Here is an 18,142-nt window from a genome sequence, read left to right on the forward strand (position 1 = left end):
GCGGAGAACTACACTGCCCCATAATCACAGCGGGTCATGTAAGCTGTATATTTAGCTTTTTGTCCCCGCATTGTCCCGATGGTTGGTCACTTGTAGCCAAATCAAACTCAAGTCACGGAAAAAGGACAATGAAAAGTTCCCCAAACATGCATCGGTACAACAGATGACTCAAATCACTTTATCTTACACTGTTTCCAAATAACAAAAACTACTTCTGTACATCCTAAAATTAAAACATAGCCTGAAGAGGCCACCTGCACATCAAACCCGAGTGAGAGGAAGTAATTAAACTTGCTTACCCTCTATGGAAGCACAGTCAAGAAGTGATGACAGGGCCGTGCCTGTGCTTCAGCGTCAAATATTCACAAGTGACGAAGATGAGAAAATGAGGAGACTCAAGTCCTGAATTGGTAGTGACAGTCCTCTTTCTGGTTGGCACATGAAATGGTAGGAGTGTCAGGGCAGGCCTTTATAAATCGTGGCAGGCTTCACCACAAAATGTAGCCAGAGTCCCGTGCTACGTACATGTGCATGGACCACATCTCACATATGCTTTTGGGTTTGTGTTTTACACATCTTTTGGTGTTAATTTTGGATCAGATGATTTTAAAAAAAAATGTCTCATTAATTCATCACCTTTTGAATAAAAAAATATACCAAAGGATACAGAAATTAGAATGTCAACACAAATTCTTAACTAAACACACTAATCCAACAGAGAGCCTATTTTAGCACCAAAAAGGGAGCATATGTAAAGGTTTTAACCAGTAAACCGCACAGTTTCAATAAATTACAGACTCAACAATAAATGTTAAATAACATCTGTTGCACGTTGCAAAGAAAGCAGAGAACATCTAGATTGTTTATTCTTGTAAGTTACTAAATCAGGGTGATCAAGCAGAAACTATTGCCATCATTAACTGCAAGCAATGTAAAGTTGTTTTTTGCTGCACATAGGAAAATACTTTTTGATATTCTGAATTGTACAATTTTAGGGGCATTCATTAGAGGGGATAACAACTTGTCGAAGTGCTGTTGCTAAATTACATGTCACCGTCTGAACACATTAACCTGGTGTAGGGATGAACACAGTATATAATTAAAAAACAGTTAAGAGTTCTTGATACACGCAGGGACGATGACATTTGGTTTATTGGTACAAAAGATTAATTAAGAATGTTGAGCCACTGGTGCCCTCTACTGGGATACTGAGAAGAGTGAGGGGGAGATGCATCTATCATCTGGAATGCAGAAGTAACCAACCAGGAGTTAAAATTTAAGAGTTTAAAATTCTGCCTTGGAAAAAAATAGCTTATTTGTATGTTTTCTGCAAGAACCCTTATTTATAATTGCGTAAAACATCATCCTGAATTAGTTTCCTGATGGCTCCTCCTCTCCCTGAAGACGCTGAAATGGTTTTCCATGACTTGCTGAATTCAGTTGAAATACTAAAACCATACCAGGAGATGGCAGCACTGTGCTGATTGTTATTGGTTACTCTACCGGAAATAATGTAGTAGAAGAAGGAAATAGTAGCCCACTATGGAGCCGCCCTGTTTAATGGCGAGCTAACAGCAGCAACACTCCAAGCGACTTACTCTGGGTGTTTTAATGCCGAAACGCGTCAATAATGTAGTTGTAAACCCCCGCCATTCTGACGTTGGGCTCGTTCTCGCAGCGCCGATAATGCCGAAGATGAAACTACGGATGAAAACAGGCAAGGAAGGTGGCGACGAAACGACCGAGGAAGATGCATTAGTGGAGCCGAAGGAACGGCAGCATATCCCCAGTGTGGTCTCTCCCACATCGATGTCCAACAGGCTGGAGCATTCGCCCAACGATCATGTTTTTCCACCCCAGCTGGACAAGGAGACTATTTTTGAATGGTTCGGCCTTCATCTAAACCCTGCCAAGCGAATCGAGTTCATGTGCGGGCTGATGCACATGTGTCAACCCCTGGAGCTTCGTTTTTTAGGATCGTACTTGGAAGACCTGGCTCGGAAAGATTATCATGTTTTACGAGACTTTGAGTTTCGTGCAAATAATCCAAACGAGCTGGGGATTTTAACGGATTTAATCGACCCCGTTGTGAGGTCTAAGCTACTAGTGTGTCTTTCGCTTCTCGGATCTGACAGCAGGGAATGCGCTGGGATACTCTTTCGCATACTGAGCCATGTAGATCCGTCCTTATTCTACAAAAAATATGACTACTCCCTTCCTTCATTCAGGGACCCTCAGCACCATCCGGATGGGAATGCTTGCAAACAAACATGCGCCGTGTCAAACACCGAGATCTCCCCTGGACCTTTGGACCAGTTAGCGCTACTTTTCAGTATGGCCTCTTTACACCCAGCTTTTCATTTTCACCAGCGAGAAACGCTTCGGGCGCAACTAGATAAAATTGAGCTGGCGATTGAAGAGGAAAGACGACAGATTCGTCGAAATGCACAAACAACGGTAAGCTCAATGTGATGCTAAGCTAGCTCTTGTTTACTAGTTTTATTTCACCATGTTTTATTTTCAGAAAGTTCGGTTTTTTTACTTTAAATCTGCACATCATCACTTGCTAAGCATTACCAAAGGAATTTATTTTCATTCCGTTAGTTTTCTTTCTCGTCTCTCGAGTGACAGCTGGTGCTTTAGCTGCAGCGAAGCTTAATGCTAACTTGCTGCTAGCAGGCTTAAGTTTTGCAATTCACGCTGTCACAACAGTTGTACAACACGGGAGAGGTGGGGGTCAAGTCTCGGTAAGTCCAGTTAATGAATGCCCTTTCAGTTTCTATAATCGCGAAGTTTTGCAAGTTCTCATTCAGCTACTGATGGTGCCGCATCTGGAGCAATGGAGGGTTCTTGCTCAAGGACACTTGGATGTGATCACATGCAGTCTTCAGACCGCTAACATCAAATAACGATATAATTGTCCAATTTATGTAACCTCTTGGTATAATATACAACTATTTTATAATACAACTCAAGATAGTAAACGCATGCTGTTGTTGTTATACAGTCATTTCTCGTAGATGTCAAAGTACAGTTTCTCTTCAGGGAAAATGAAACTGTCAGATACAAAAGTTTCTTTTGCTGCCAGTTACACACATGCCATGCGGCCACTTACTGTCACTGCACGTGTTTGCATGAACCTTTCCACTTCTACCGGTGAAACTACTTAATCAATACTTAAATTAATTAGTATTTAATCAGATACACTACTTTAGTGGTGTCCTTAGCTATCTATGCCAGTGATATATCGTGACAGGCAAACAAATTGAATGCTCTTCTAGTAGGTAGCGAAAGGTTTAGTTGACCTCTTTGTCAACCTTTTGGTCTAGCTGTGCTGTTGAATTTTAAATGACATGCAATAAAGTGGCTCACGAGCTTGACCGTTGTCTTTTTAATCCCAGGAATTGCCAGGACATAAGGTTGATTATCTGCCTTCTTCGTCTTTGGGAGAATGTGCAGACTCCCATCCTCCTTGTCAGAGCCGACGCTCCAGACGCGGGGCGATACAAAAAGAAGGTGAGTATGAACACAACTTCGTGCCATCAAATATTTGTCCTTATTATCTTTTAAGTATTGCAATATTTTCCCTTTTTTTTTCCTCCCCAGCGGTGCATATAGAGGCAATTGTTCTCAAGTGTATCTCTCTGACCAGAATAGACAAGGAATACAACTTTGAGGTGAGAAACTTTAGCAAATTGTAATTTAATCTGACATATTTTACCAATCTTAAATGGGAATGTCTAGTACTTGTATTTAAATATATGGCAACAGAGCAGATGGATTATCCAAAGCTCAACGTTGTTGAGTCATTTTCTGTTTCTACCGAGCCAAATCATTGAATAGCATAGCTGAAATTGTTTTGTTTTATTTTGGGGAGACCCACCTCATCTGATAGAACGTCATGACCCTTTTTTTACTCATGACACCTCGACTTGGTTTCAGGTGAAGTGGTCAGACTCCTCCTCTAGTCACGTGACCAAAACTCATCTGGAATTGGAAAATTTCCTTTTTAAGGTAAGCTCATTTGAATGGGTTGTGATGATTCAAATGGTGTCACTGGGCCAAAAACTTAAATAGCGCCAGTGGAACATTGGTCATGACATTAGAAGAGTTTTTATCATTATAGAGGTGTTGATTAGATTAATCCGCAGCAAACATTCTAATCAAATTAATCACTTCATGAAAATACGGAATTGAAACCACTTTCACTTTTCTTTTGGAGTGCAATTTATAAACCTTCTCTTTGCAGCTTCCTAAAGATCAGTGCACTGACTCATTTGAGAAGAGCCTCCTGAGACTTTTGAGCCAGGGGCACCACTATGAGAGCAGAGAGTGCGAGAAAAGCCTCAGGTACTTTTTATTGCTATATGGCCAACCATGCTTATCTGTACATGCCTGCACACAAACACAACAAGACGAGTTTCATTGAATTAAAAGTGAAACACAGAGAACTGCTGTCTCAATGACTAAGAGTTCATGTGAATGCAGTTTTACCACATGTTGTTATTGAGCTGACATGATTTATTAGCCTCACTTGAAAAGACACAAAAGCCTCCAATTTTCCTTTTACTCCTATCTCCAGGGAAAAGTTCCTTGCTGCGCCTCCAATTTTCAGACAGACCAAGAGGGTGTGCAGCTTCTTCAATTGCGACTCCAGTTATTCTACCAAACCATCAAGTTGCCGTTGTAAGGAACTCGTAACAATGTTTTACGGTTAATCATTGTCGAGCTTATAGTAAAATGTTTGTGTTGTTTTTGGTCTAGGCAACTGTCAGCTTGGGAAAAATTTACAAGGTGATTGCTCTGACGCCTCAAGTCAAGATGAAGGTGAGACCTCATCACTTCAATAAAACTGAGAAGTTAGGGTTGCAAAAGAAGAACCGAGTGACTATAAAAAGTCAGTGAATGAGACCTGACAAATGAAACTTTTCTGACTTTGCTGATTATTATTCTGAGATTGGTTGTCTTCAAATTAAACTCGAAAAAAGGATCCTCACGTATCATCTTTTTTTTTTTTGTGGGCGTAGAATCATACAGTCAAGGGCATAAGAAAAAGCACGGTGCCAAGAGTGCAAGTCAAAGGTAAGCCGAACGTCTCGCGTCAAGTGGGAAATGGTTTCAAACAAATGCTGCTAAGACTTCTCTTTAGTCTGCCCAGTGCAAAAGGGCCTCAGGGAGACAGTTGGAGAGGACCTCATGTCGCTGAGCTCAGTGGTTCATCAGAAAGGAGGAAAAGAGGCTTCAATCTGAGAAGCGTGCCGGAACCTGAACAGGTGGGGGACGGTTGTTATGATGTGGATTGTTGTCGCAATAAGTTTCTTCAAGAATCTGATCAGAACTTGACAAAAGTTTCCTTCTCCTTTTGTCCACCTCAGGAAACGGAGAAACGAAACCACCCAGGAGCCAAGGCTAAAAGCAGAGACAGGTAGATCAGCAGTAATGGTCTTCAAATGTCCACTTTACCATGGCAAGCCCTGACGATGATGCTACGGCGTAATAACCATAAGGACGACTGTTTATTTTACATCTCCCGATTTAAAAACATGCTGACACTTTAAAGGATTTCTATTGCATTGTTTGCCTCACCTTGGGGTTTCTCTTCTTTTTATCTACAGAGGCACAGAAAAAGGATCTTATTTGATAAATGGTAATCTGGCACCAACTCATTTGCCTCAAAATAAAGGTGGGTGTTGGTGTAACCATACCTGGCAGTGTAGCTTTCTTTTTTCTTTGTCCTTTTTTGTCTTGCCGATATCAAATCAAAGATTCCCGTTGATTCATCGTTCTCTTTATTTTGAGTAGGTCAAGTTTGTCTATGTACTATATCCACAAGGAACATATTTATTTTTTTGTGATACCAATATGTGCAATACAGGTTTGGTAGCTGTTGCTTGCTCTGGACCGGACACATTTGGTGAAACGTCATCAGAGAGCTACAGTTCTCCGTCAAGTCCTCAACACAGAGGAGTAGAGAGTCTGGATAGTGAAGATGATAACAATAAAGGTAAAAAAAAAAAAAAATTGATACTCTTGTGCTAAAAGGCAAATTTCCTGATGACCTATGTGATCAAAAATGTGTGACCAAATTTGCTTTTATGGCATCTGTAAAAGAAAAGAATGAGTGGATGATGCATGAGTGGCAATGTATTCATTCTTGTTCTCCCTTTGGTGTTTGTTTCACAGATACTGACAGTCACTCTGATGACTCCTTCCAAGTAGCAGGCCCCAACATGTTCTTTGCCCGTCAAAGTGATCCAAGTGTCGTGGAAAACCTGATGTCTGTCCACCCTTTGTCCCCAAACAACCAGATAGACTTTACAGGCCCAGAGAACAACTTGCAGTTTCCCCCTCTTTCCTTCATGCATCCTGACGTGCTTCCAAACGGCGCCTGTGACCCTCCACTGACCGTGCCTCCGCTTCCCAGCCAAAGCGTCCTCCCGGATGGAAAGCCTTCTTCTGGACCGCTGATGATGCCCATGCCTCCGGGGGTTCCGGTTATGCCAGGCCCCGGGGAACCGGAAAAAAGGGACATCATGCCAACTTTTGGTATCCCGTCAATGGGTTTCCAACCCGGTGTGCAGCCTCTAGTCCAGAGGTTCAAAACCGCCTTGCCGCATAACCAAGGTGGTCACGATGGCTCCTCGGAGAGCACTTCTACTCCCGTCGGCTCCCAGTCCGCACAGCAAGCCCCGGTGCGACCTATCGGTGCCACGTCTTCGGGCCTCGCCATGTACCCATCCTCTCTGCCCTGCCAGGACGCGGCCGCGCTAAGTTCAGGTCTGACGCGGTCACTGCCTCACGGAGAGGCTTCCCACGCCAAGCATCCCGGTTTAACCCTCGGGTCTGCTCTGCCATCCGCATTCACTTTGCCACCTGGAGGTGCGCCGGCAGCTAGTGGACATGTGCAAGCAGGCGTGCCGCCGGCCGTGCCCACGCACACCCCGGGCCCCGCCCCCAGCCCAGCACTTGCTCACGGCACGGCGCTCAGTGACTGTATATCTTACAGCAATGCCGGCGCTTCCTGCGGAAGTGGCTGTGACAATCCCATCGCGCTTCCGCAGAGTCAGCAGCAACAAGTGCCCCCCCAGCCGCCCGCACCGCAGCCGCCGCAGCAACAGCAGCATCTGATGGGCTGCGGGACCTGCGGCTGCCACAACAACTGCGGCAGTCGAGGCAGCGGCAACGGCGTGAGCGGCTGCCAAGCGCCGCTGTTTTTCCCCAACCACCAAATGGCTGCAGCGGTGCGACAGGTCTTCAGCGTCCCGCCCCCTCTCTTCCAACTCACGAGCCTGTGCATCAACAGCTACCTCACCCAGGGCCAGCCACCCCACCAGGCCAACGGGGCCGCCGCCCTGCCACCTTTCTACCCAAACGCCCCGCCCCCCGGCCACCCTTCAGCCTACGGCCCCATCCACTCGCATCCTCACAGCCACGCAGACGTGTCGTCTCACATGCTGAGCACGCAAGTGGTGGCGGCGGCGGCGGCCGCCGCTGCGAGCTACAACCTCCAACAGCAGATGACACCGGTCGCATCGTTCCAGCGCATTTACCGGCACGTTTATCCCAATCCTCTTGGGATGCTTCAAGCTGCTTCACTCGGGGGCGGCGGAGTCAATAAGAAGAACGGGAGCGTGTCCTGTTCCAACTGCGGTGTGAGCGGACACTACGCTCAGGACTGCAATCAGCCCTCCATAGACTCCGCACAGCAAGGTAATCCAGCAGCATATATCTTGTTTAACCGCCATTTTGTCCTTTCAGCCCAATGCCTGAATTTTTCATCAAGTAACCACAGATGGGTAACCGAGCAAATTTGTCAACACAAATGCGAAACAACAAACATACCTTCCAGCATGAATTGCAGTTGGTATTTGCTTTCTCCCTCCAGGTGGTTTCCGGTTAAAGTATGCGGCTTCGCATGTCGCCGAGGCACTTGACGGCGCTGACTGAAAAAGTGGAGCTGTTTCCACAGTGACCCTGGCGCTTCCGTGTGCTCAAAAAAAGCAACAACATAACAGGAAGAAAGCGTCCACCGCTAAGGGCTCAGCGGACAAAAGCGACAAAAAGTATTTGTGCCTAAACCTTATTCACATGAAATCATTTCGACGTCTGGGGCACATGAGTTCCTCCCCTTTCAGATGAATTTGGATGTTTTTGCACTGAGGGTTGGAAAACATTTAACTTATTACTACTTGATTATTATCATTATGATGAGGAATATTATTACTTTTAGGGGGCTTTTACAGACTTTTTAAAGTGAAGATAAGCCTGAGCAACATGGAACAAAAAAAAAAAAAACAAGTTCTCCTGCTTTTAAACCCTGCTATTTATGCTTTGTCGACATTACTGTTCTTAGGAAGGTTTTATTTGTTTGACGGAATATTTTCAGATAGACGGTAATCAAAATGTAATTGTTAAGAAAATAATTGTGTTGACCTCACTGTAAGTTTTTGAATGTACGCCACATTTAAGGAAGCTGATGTGAGATGTGTGAATCGAATGCTTGTTTTGCCACGCAATAAGATTGTGGGCATTTGAAGATAATTGCTGCTTTGACCGTTCCCCCCCGCATTTTCAGAATGTTGACATGAGAGGTGACGTGCATTTCAAGCCGAGGTTTTACTTTGTATTATTAACATTCGTTGTCACCTGCAGATACTACAAAAACACAATAAGATCTTTCTCAGTTCAATGAGTACAGTGAACCTTTGCATATTTACAGTGTGGCATTCACAAATTCACGTTTGCTTCATATATATTCTTTATTCACCTTAAAGTTCACCTACTTTCGTTGTTGTGTGTGGCGCCCCCTTGTGGCCTCTTGGTGTCTTGAAACTATGTTAACGTGAGTTTGAGCTTCATTGAGTTAAAGTGCTTTGATGGCACCTGGGTGCCGAGAAACTTCGTGCGTAGAGGTGAGTTGAGTGGTTTCATTTCTAAAAAAGTAGCACTTTGTCACCATGTTGTAGCATCTATAGGCAATTGTAAACCTGACAGTAGCGGCTAGGGCTGCTGGATTATTCTGTTCAATATTGAAATCACATGTATTTGAAATTGGAAAAGCATTTATTGAACATTCATTTATGACCTTTTGTTCATTGAACATCAGAATCAGCTTTATTGAGCAAGTTTGTGCATCCCAAACAGGGAATTTGACTTGGGTTGATCTCGGCCTCTGTACAACATTTAACATAACATAACGTGCGGGGATATCCCGGTTGACTTGCGTATGCACGGCTCAGAACGGAAACACCAAATAATCGTTTGTCCTCGATTATATGAATTTTGAGATTGTCTTTGATTAATTGAGCAGCCCTACTGGATCCTGGATAGCAAACGAATGCACGGACCGCTTTCCATACTGGTTTGGTAACAAAATGTCCTCCACTGCTTTATGTCGTGTTGGTTAGAGCTGCTTGCTATTGCAATGAAGAACTATGCATGTACATTTCTTTGGTTGTGAATTTTAATGTGTGGTGATGATGAGGGAAGGTGACAATGGTCAGGGCAAATGACTTCTGTCCCACACTGCTTCCAACGTCTGACTTCTTTCCCAATTTGATAGACTGAATCACAAGCGCTGCTGATGTCCACCAGTCGGACTTGTGAAGAAGGAAGTCCTCTGTAAATATTCTGTGCAGGGGAGGAGTTAAACGTGAGTGTTGTGTTGACCTCAATGGTGTAAAAAATAATAATAATAGTACTGTTCATTTGCTTGGGGTCGCTCTTGTTTACTGTACTCTTTGATACTGGAATGCCAGATATATTTCTAGAGCAAAATTTGGATTTTATGCAATCTGTTTTCATTTCAATTAAAAGCAATAAAAGGAGAAATGTGTTGTCATGAATATTCAGAATAGGGTTTTTGCTTGAAGATCTATTGTCGCAATGATTCGAGATAAATGATACAAATGCTCTTTTATTTCATGACGACACTAAAAAAGTGACTCCTTCCAAAACAAAATGAACCTTTATGTCATCACATATATTTTTGAACCACAACATTTTTTTACATCATATCAACTCTGACAACTAAAGGGGACTTAGTAGAGATCCCGATACAGTCAATTGTGAAACAGGTGATGAATTCAATGCCATCGTGAGAAGCCGCCATTTTCTTTTTGTGGCTATAGCAACCCATCAAAATCCCTGACGTGATTCACAGTGGATGTACCAAACCATTGGAATGTGTTAGATTCTTGGAGGCCAGTCCAGTACAGCCAGTGGTCCACAGATGATGGATGCAGCCACCGCCTGCTTCAAACTTAGACTCCCAGGGAAAGCCCACAGACAACACTCCGAGCTGGGTCCCGGCGCCAGTCCCAGAGCGTAGGAGGCGAGCACATCCCTGAATCGGGAGGGACCGACCCCCACATCAGGCAGCACGGCTAGCGGAATAACCCATGCCCACCCCTGCGAGAAAGGCGAGAAGACCACAGGAGTGTGCACAGGAACCACATTGAAGCCAGGGTCTTCGATGAGGGGACGGTTGAGACTCCCCGGGTACCAAGGGACTGCGAACGGCTCCGACGCTGGATCGCAGCAGAAGGGCAACGCATCATCTGCGAGGAAGAACGAGTCTCGCCCCTTACGGGTGCACAGCGCAAGTCCAGAGTCAAGATAGAAGCTCGAACACATGCGAGTGACCCAAATGGTATGTACTGGAATTACAATGAGAAGATAAAATTGAGATCTTTCCAGATGACAGTCTTTCTGAAACGAGCACTCCAAGTTTCCACCTAGTTTCCTATCAGGGGTGTTTTGATTGTGAGGCAGGACGGCTAACCACTACAACATCGTAAAACTTTTCTCAATAGCTCAACCCGATGTCATTTTCTTCATCAAACCCTGACATCATTCGCCATCAGAGGTCAAGGCTTTGTTATGTCATCGCTTAACGTTCCCCCACCTTACTGTTGAGGTGTTTGCTCCATTTCCTATCAGGAATCCCTTCACGACAACAGTCCTGATTAAAATGTTTGTTCCCAAATACACCAAGCATCTCAATATATATCGCCAGGTGATTATATTTTGTCCATTTTCATTCCAAGCCCAAACCTCAGATGTTGCAATCAGATATTCATTTTATTTGCATTTCTCGCAGTGCCCTGACCACTTCCCTTGAATGAAGTTCATTAACTCCATCGTCCAGACATCAGGCCCCTTTGGGTTGTTGCTAAATTTTCATTCATCTCCACAGGTATGGCGTTACATGATAGGGTAAATAGAATCTGAGTGCTTTACATGCATGGGATTGATTGATTAAATAATCCAATTATATTTTGAACTGTCCTAAACAGGTGACCCCCAAGGATGCCGTTCCTTAAAAAAGCTCGACTCAGCCTGCCTCGCTCAACAGTAATAGACAAAGCAGCAAAGAAATCCGGACTGCGTGGAACGATCTTTTCAGTCAATGGAGATAACTACACCGGAGAGTGGTTGGACAATAAAAAACATGGTGAGTCAGCATTATTTTTATCCCCAAATCACGTGCTGTAATGCTTCCATTACAAAGTGTCAACTTGTGATTTATAAAGGTTGGGGAACCCAAGAGTGGAAATCATCTGGTGCCATTTACAATGGCGAGTGGAAATATGGCAAACACGATGGCTACGGTATTTTTAGCGTACTACTGCCAGATACCAAGCAGTATACCATGCAGTACTGTGGAGAGTGGAAAAATGGAATGAAACACGTATGTATATTTCTGAATTATATTGAGGCAACTTTTATCACACATCTCAGTGAATTATTGTTCCTTTTTAAAAAATCTTTTCAGGGACATGGCTCCTTTTTTGATGTGCATGCAACGTACGAGGGAGAGTGGAGTGAGGATAATCGCAGTGGTTGGGGGCGACTCACCTTTAAATGTGGTGATCTCTACGAGGGGGAGTGGCTATGGGATAAGGAAGATGGAGCGGGTGTTATTCAATTTGGTAAGTTTTCCTTTTGTATTCGTGGCGGTGAAATGATTTTCAAGATCTAACTTTATTGTCTGTTTTAAGACAATGGGAACTGGTACGAAGGATCTTGGAAGGGCGGTAAGAAGAACGGTCATGGGAAGTTCTACTATGCTGACAAAGGTCTCATTTATGAAGGCCTTTGGGTAGATGGTGATGCAAAATGTGGGACTCTGTCTGATTTTGGGAGGGAAACAGCACCATTCCCCACCAAGTATCCAATTCCACGGGTAACGTTTGCACTATTTCATACTTCTCATCCCACCATGACTCAATATTGAAATTTGACTTCAAAAATGTCTTTTCTTTTCTTTTTTTAAATCCTAGGTAACACTAGTGGACATGAAAAGGGTGTTAACAGAAGCCGAGTCAGCATACGTGGATGAAAGTTGATGGGGGAACATGAGGAAAGTTCTTTTTGTGTGAATTCAGAAACATTTTGTATTCATTTGAGTTCATGGACAAATGTATTAAGACAGATGGCCATTGCACCAACAAGAACCCAAAAATGAGAAGAATGGATTATTTGGAATGACTTTCTGCCGTGCAGCAGATTTTGAGCCCATGTAGGAGAAAGACTTTGGGGTTAAAGTCACTGCCCTCGTTGGTAGTTCTTAGAGGTCCATCCCAAACTAGAAATTTGTCCTGATGAAAACGAGCTCCCAGAGCGAGCCAGGGAAATCTGGAAACCTCACTGGAGCCCATCAATGAAAGTTGGGATTCCACTGATGGTTCGAAGAGTCAAAGCGTTACTCAAGAGGAATATTTGTGAATGGAAGTTTGATAATCCTCCATGGTGACCAAAATAAATGTCAGCTCTTGGAAAACTGTTTCATCTGATCGCAGTTCAGTCATAAAATTGAAGAATTTCTTGGGTCTTAGTTTCAGAAAACTTTATTTATCCCCGTGGGGCAATTAAGGGAGCAGAGAGCAGCACAGTTATTGACACAAGTTTAAAAAGCATCGTCCATTCTATTGTACCGGTTCCAATACCAAAAAAAATAAATAAATCCATACATTCTCGATACTGCTTATCCTCAGTAGTGCCGCTGGTGAGATGGGAGCCTGTTCTACTTGACTTCAGGCAGGAGAGGGTGCACAGCCTGGACTGGTCACCCAGTCAATTACAGAAAAACAATAAAATTCACTCTAAGAACAATTAAATCTTAAACAGGATGAAGAACAGTGGTGAGAGGACAAAGCCCTGTGAGGAGCCCGTAGAGGTAGTAAACATGTCAGACTGTTGTTAATCAAGACTCTCTGATTCAAGAGGTCCAGTATCCAGGAAGTGAGAGAATACAGGGAGCCGCTCTTCAGGGTTTGGCTCAAAATGTGCGTTTCAATCGGTGGCTTTGGCAAGGCAGGACGACGATATTTAACCGGCACTTAAGATGGTCAGGGCGGCATCTGTAGTAAATCCGGCCACTGATGACGTCGGCGCCACTGGAGTTGGATAGCTGACTAAGGTCCGGAACCACTGATGGTTCTGGATGAGTTAGGTTGGGCTCAAATAAATAGTTTGACGAGTTAAGAGGAAGAAATTGAAGAGGCCAAGGATGGGATGGAAACTGACTTGTGAAAAATCGTTAATGGTCAAAAAAGCATGAGACAATTTGTCAACCGGCACTGAAGACAAATTTATGGTCGGGTTTGTTTCAATTAACTGGCCTACCCTGGCAATCTAGTGGGACTTTCAAAAAGTTACCAGGATGAATGATATTCTCTAATTTCAGTGTTAGTATAGCAACAATTTCTACATCGGGATGGAAATCTTATAAAAACACGATTATTCACAGCAGTTTAGTGCAAATGTGAGCCAGCACAGTGCAATTTTCTATTCTGGTACAATATGTGAGCTTTTCAACCCAGCTTCATCATCAGACCTGTCTCAGTTATTTTTCAGCAAGATATGAAGCCCTTGTTGCTCCACAATGTGTCAATAAGATGTTCAGCTTCCTTCCTTGGCATCCTCTGATAGCAGCAGTTTTTGTTTTGTTTCCTAATAAATGAATAACTAAATGAAAATGTACAGTCTTTGCAGCTACTTTGACAACCTTATCAAGGGCCGTTATGATGACACATTTCTTTCCAGGTTTTTAGCTCTTCCTTCAGAGCCTTATTCTGATTTTCAAGCTTTGCCACACGTTCCTCCAAGCCTTGAACGTAAGCCTTTCTCCGCCTCCTATATTCCCGTGCGGCCTCCCTGCAAAAGATATCAAATAAGTTTGGCTTTTTTTTTTTTTCCCCCCAGTTTAATTTTCCATCTACCTGTTTTTCATCAAGCTGCGTTCTGATTGGTTGCGAGGACCGCTGCCCTGCGCCACGCCCTGTGGGAGGATGGAGTTGGCGTACTGAAGCTGTGTGGCTGTCATGTCACCTGCCAAACCAGCAGAGGGGAAAATGTATAACCTGCACCCTGAATAAAAAAGCTGCTTGTTCCTTTAGGTATGTATTGCTTTTTTTATATATAGGATTGGATTATTAGCAGAGCCGCGGGGATCAAGTCAAACGTGTAAGTCGCAAGTTCGTGCAAGTCGGGATTTTCAAGTCAGTTTTTGTCTTGGGCATTCACAGGTTATCTATCGCATGTCCAGTCAAGTCCAAAGTTGTCACCTTATTTATGCTCTTCATAATTATAGAAGGCCAACATCCTTTACACCTCCAAATATAATCTACTTCAATGTAAATATCCAAGTATCAACAAAGCATCGTTTGGAAGTTGTTGCATGTGCAAAATATAAATATATATTTTTGAAAGAGTCTTGTCTGTGCGCCAACCATTTCATGTATTTCAAAACAATACTTTTAATTTAAATTTACTTCATTTTAAAAGCTACAGTTGTGTTTGAAGTATAGATTATTTACCTAATTGCTCTTTTGGGTTCTGTACTATGTTTAACTCAACTACACTAATTTAAACCCATAACGCCATGTTTATATGATTAACTCAAACATATCATAATTTGAAACCATAACTGACCACTTCAAAGCACAGCTCTATTTGCTATTTTTTTTTTTTTTAGAATTTCAAAGCACATTTCATAACCGCTTGTCTCGGCACAGTCTAGCCTGAACTGAGATTCAAACCCAGAACATCTCGACTGTAGGGCAGACTGCGATCCAGACTAATAAAGCGCTTTTTCATTTTGTTCAGGAAATCTCAAAGTGCAAAGAACTCAAATGTTTGGTGCATGGTATTGTTTCCCTGCCTCCACACCACAATCATAACAACTACGACTTTACAATTTGTAAACTTTGTAGTTATTATTCAACCGAATCCAAAATTTACTTTCCACCTCTTGTGTGCCATTAATTAAAGCAATTCAGTATTTGTACCTGCAAGCGGTTGAGCAAATTGCATCTGCAGGTTATCCTGCCGCTCTGTGCAGTATGGAATGGGTAGAGATTGTGTTGGTTGTGTACTTGGCATAGCCATTGTTGCCACCGTCTGTGCTCCCTCATTCTGATAACAGAAAGGACCTCCTTTAAAATGAAAGAAAAGTCTGTCATTTATAAACATAATATTTTAGTTTACATTTTGGTTGGTCTTACATCTTTTTTTTTTTTTTTTTTTTTTTTTACAAATGCACTCCAGATGTTGCTTTGACACCGAAAAATTATAATAGTTATCCCCACTTAGCTACAAACCTGTGTGTTAGCTTGTTGGTGTCTAGCACTACTGATGTCGTTTGGATGTCACCGTCACGTTTTAAAAGTCAGAAATGGTCAGATTATTGGATGTCTAAGAAATAATCCCAATTAATTGTCCTGTGGTGTTGGGATTTTTTCCCCCATCAACCAATCTGCACAGAAAATGGTTGGGGCCATTTTAGATGTTAAACCAACTGAAAATGTGCGCTAGAAATCATCCTGACATTTTTGCTTTTTATTGTCAGACAAAATAAAAAGTCTCCCAAATGGGCCTCTCACTTGTTTGTATTTTCTGGCAGTTTGGTTGCCCTGCTGAATGTTGCAAGAAGTCTTGACAATTGATAAAAGTGTAAATTACCTTGTATTGAAGGGAAATAGTTATTTGGGTGATTCCACATGTTTTGATAGTAGCCAAAGGCATTGGATTCAGGAGCGAGCGTCTGCGGGTTGATTGTCGTCATGGCTGTCAGCGTCTGTGTCCCCTCGGTGTTTAAAGTGTGAGATTGAGGAGGCTGAAAAAGGAAAAAAAAAGAAGAGCGTGATTAGTAAAGCAACTAAAGCCAAATTACTGGTCTTTTTTTTTTTTTTTCCCTCACAAAATTTACAAGGGCTAATTTCAAAATGCCTTGATAGGTTTAAGTGGTTCTGGGTCAAGACACTCTGTGCCGAATATACAGCTCAAGAACATTTTATTGTTTGTTTCAATTAGATAGTGTTCTTTTGTTCGTACACAGTGCACACGAAGACAAATTAAAAATAATTACTAAAAAGAACTGAAAGAAATGCATTGCCACAAAGCATACGGGCAAAATGTCTTGTGACAGTTGTGGTTTTTCTTTCAACAAAATGTTGCCGACTATATTGCCTGTGCCTTGTGTACAAAAATAATATGCCAATAATGTGAAATATACAGCAAGCTCAGTTATGTCATGTGGCTGCTTTGAGAAATTGGGTCGCTTTGAGTCCTTTGCTGGATGTAAAATAAAATCAACACTATCAAAGCATTCTGGAGTGAAATGTGCTGCTTAGTCAGGGAGCTAGGTCACACTTGCAGATCATGGGTCTTTCAACAGGATTGTTTGTTTATTTCGGCTAGTCACCATTCAACACAATTTCATTTCCAGCACTGTAAACACGACTTGGCAAAATGGGCAATGGGACGAAACAATAAGGATGCAAACTAAAAATACACAGGGCATTTATAACAGATGAAAGAACCTGAAACATACATTCTGAATACTTCAAAGTTGAGCAGCTCGGAGCCCTTTGCTCATGAATGATCCCCAAATTACCTGGGGAGGTGTGCTAAAATTCCCATTGAGTGTTTGCTGCAGTGATTTCCTCAAATGTTGCGCAATCGAAAATAAAGTTACCACCATTTTTGTTCATGCTATTTTTTCCTAAGATAAATTTGTTGGACCTTGGAAATAAAGTGATGGGAGATTTCATGTTAAGATGTTTGGCAGTTTGCAATTATAATTCATGGAGTCATTGTGAGGTTTTCATTTTGAAAGCCAGCCTCCATCCACCATGAAACATTGTGCTTGCTAAAAATCAAAATCAATGCACACTTTTGACAGGTGATGGCCAACATATGCCAAAACTAATGGAAGGTCAGAGAAGCAGAATAAACCTTCTGAAGAAATATTAGGCATATTTATATTGAGCACCCCATGCAAAAGCAATTAGAAAATTAATAATATATATATATTTTAATTAGAAAATTAATAATAAATTATTTTTTTAACCATCAACAATAAACAACATTTTAATATGAACATGTTCTTGTTTTTGTAACCAGGAATCAACCAATGTTTTTTCTGATGACGTTAAACATTTTTTTAAAAAGTTCGAGTTTTTTTATTAATTCCTGTTAGCCGGTCAAAATGAGTTTAAGGAATTGAATACCAAAACACAATATGAATACATGTAACATAATATGAAAAAAATGTACGCATTTATGGTGGTGTGACTTGTTGCAGTCCCGGTGCTTAGATGAAATATGAATTTGAAAAAATTGAAATATTTGACAATCATCCCCACAATTCAATTTAATCAATATTACTGAAACGATGTACTATATTTATGACATTAAACATAATTGATCGTTTGTCGCAAATTGCGCACGACTCACATGAGTGGTATTTAAAATATATGAAAGTGAGGAGACGCAGTTCAGAGAATATGCCGATGTGTTTTTCTAAAGGGGGGGATCGGAGTACAAATTAGCTACTGTAGACCAAAAAGCCGAAAAGACAACCTGCAAGCTATTCAACCGCACGTCATTTATTTGTCCAAATAAACCAAGACGGCCATTTAACGAGTTGCCACGTTAATATGATAATCCTCGGGTAGTTTAGCCTGCTTAAATGAAGCCTTTTTTTTTTCTTCTCATTTAGAATACTCACATCCATGCTGAAATTGGACGGTGCCAAAACACATCACGTCTCTTTCCCCTTCACATGATCTTCAAAAAGACATAAATTCCGGCTGAGAAACAGCGCAAGGCCAAGCGGTCTTTCAACACTGGTTGT

General features: G+C 42.2%; 4 protein-coding genes and 1 long non-coding RNA gene across 6 annotated transcripts in view; 3 read left to right on the top strand and 2 right to left on the bottom strand.

Moving 5' to 3' along the window:
- si:dkey-225n22.4 (collagen alpha-1(XXI) chain) overlaps positions 1-435 on the bottom strand; it is a 26,168-nt gene extending 25,733 nt beyond the window's left edge. The window contains exon 1 of the mRNA XM_037279644.1: positions 300-435. The gene's annotated coding sequence lies outside the window, so the exon portion shown is untranslated. The remainder of the gene's footprint in view (positions 1-299) is intronic.
- Positions 1-9,845, top strand: part of LOC119139186 — a 17,966-nt gene extending 8,121 nt beyond the window's left edge. Inside the window, exons 2-3 of the long non-coding RNA XR_005101314.1 lie at positions 8,609-8,613; positions 9,005-9,845. This is a non-coding gene — a long non-coding RNA (uncharacterized LOC119139186). The remainder of the gene's footprint in view (positions 1-8,608; positions 8,614-9,004) is intronic.
- zcchc2 (zinc finger, CCHC domain containing 2) lies at positions 1,525-8,119 on the top strand. 2 transcript variants are annotated; one of them, XM_037279642.1, is made up of 14 exons: positions 1,525-2,457; positions 3,402-3,516; positions 3,607-3,677; positions 3,943-4,014; positions 4,250-4,350; positions 4,583-4,686; positions 4,765-4,827; positions 5,028-5,082; positions 5,150-5,273; positions 5,376-5,425; positions 5,616-5,683; positions 5,876-6,004; positions 6,184-7,710; positions 7,886-8,119. In XM_037279642.1, the coding sequence occupies exons 1-14, from the start codon at positions 1,612-1,614 to the stop codon at positions 7,945-7,947; spliced, it is 3,387 nt and encodes a 1,128-aa protein (XP_037135537.1). In that variant the 5' UTR covers positions 1,525-1,611; the 3' UTR covers positions 7,948-8,119. The 2 variants fall into 2 exon arrangements, with proteins under 2 accessions (XP_037135537.1, XP_037135538.1); XM_037279643.1 differs by having other exon boundaries at positions 3,610-3,677.
- Positions 9,846-11,299: 1,454 nt separating the features above from the next.
- Positions 11,300-12,784, top strand: LOC119139184 (MORN repeat-containing protein 3-like). Its single transcript, XM_037279645.1, has 5 exons — positions 11,300-11,455; positions 11,535-11,692; positions 11,777-11,933; positions 12,003-12,187; positions 12,285-12,784. The coding sequence occupies exons 1-5, from the start codon at positions 11,311-11,313 to the stop codon at positions 12,348-12,350; spliced, it is 711 nt and encodes a 236-aa protein (XP_037135540.1). The 5' UTR covers positions 11,300-11,310; the 3' UTR covers positions 12,351-12,784.
- Positions 12,785-12,843: 59 nt separating this feature from the next.
- Positions 12,844-18,126, bottom strand: LOC119139185 (cyclic AMP-dependent transcription factor ATF-1-like). Its single transcript, XM_037279646.1, has 5 exons — positions 18,017-18,126; positions 15,967-16,120; positions 15,294-15,440; positions 14,226-14,334; positions 12,844-14,160 (listed from the first exon to the last, which is right to left on the bottom strand). The coding sequence occupies exons 1-5, from the start codon at positions 18,020-18,022 to the stop codon at positions 14,016-14,018; spliced, it is 561 nt and encodes a 186-aa protein (XP_037135541.1). The 5' UTR covers positions 18,023-18,126; the 3' UTR covers positions 12,844-14,015.
- Between the last annotated feature and the right edge of the window lie 16 nt (positions 18,127-18,142).

The sequence above is a fragment of the Syngnathus acus genome, chromosome 20, assembly GCF_901709675.1.
Source record: "Syngnathus acus chromosome 20, fSynAcu1.2, whole genome shotgun sequence".
Taxonomy (NCBI): Eukaryota; Metazoa; Chordata; class Actinopteri; order Syngnathiformes; family Syngnathidae; genus Syngnathus; species Syngnathus acus.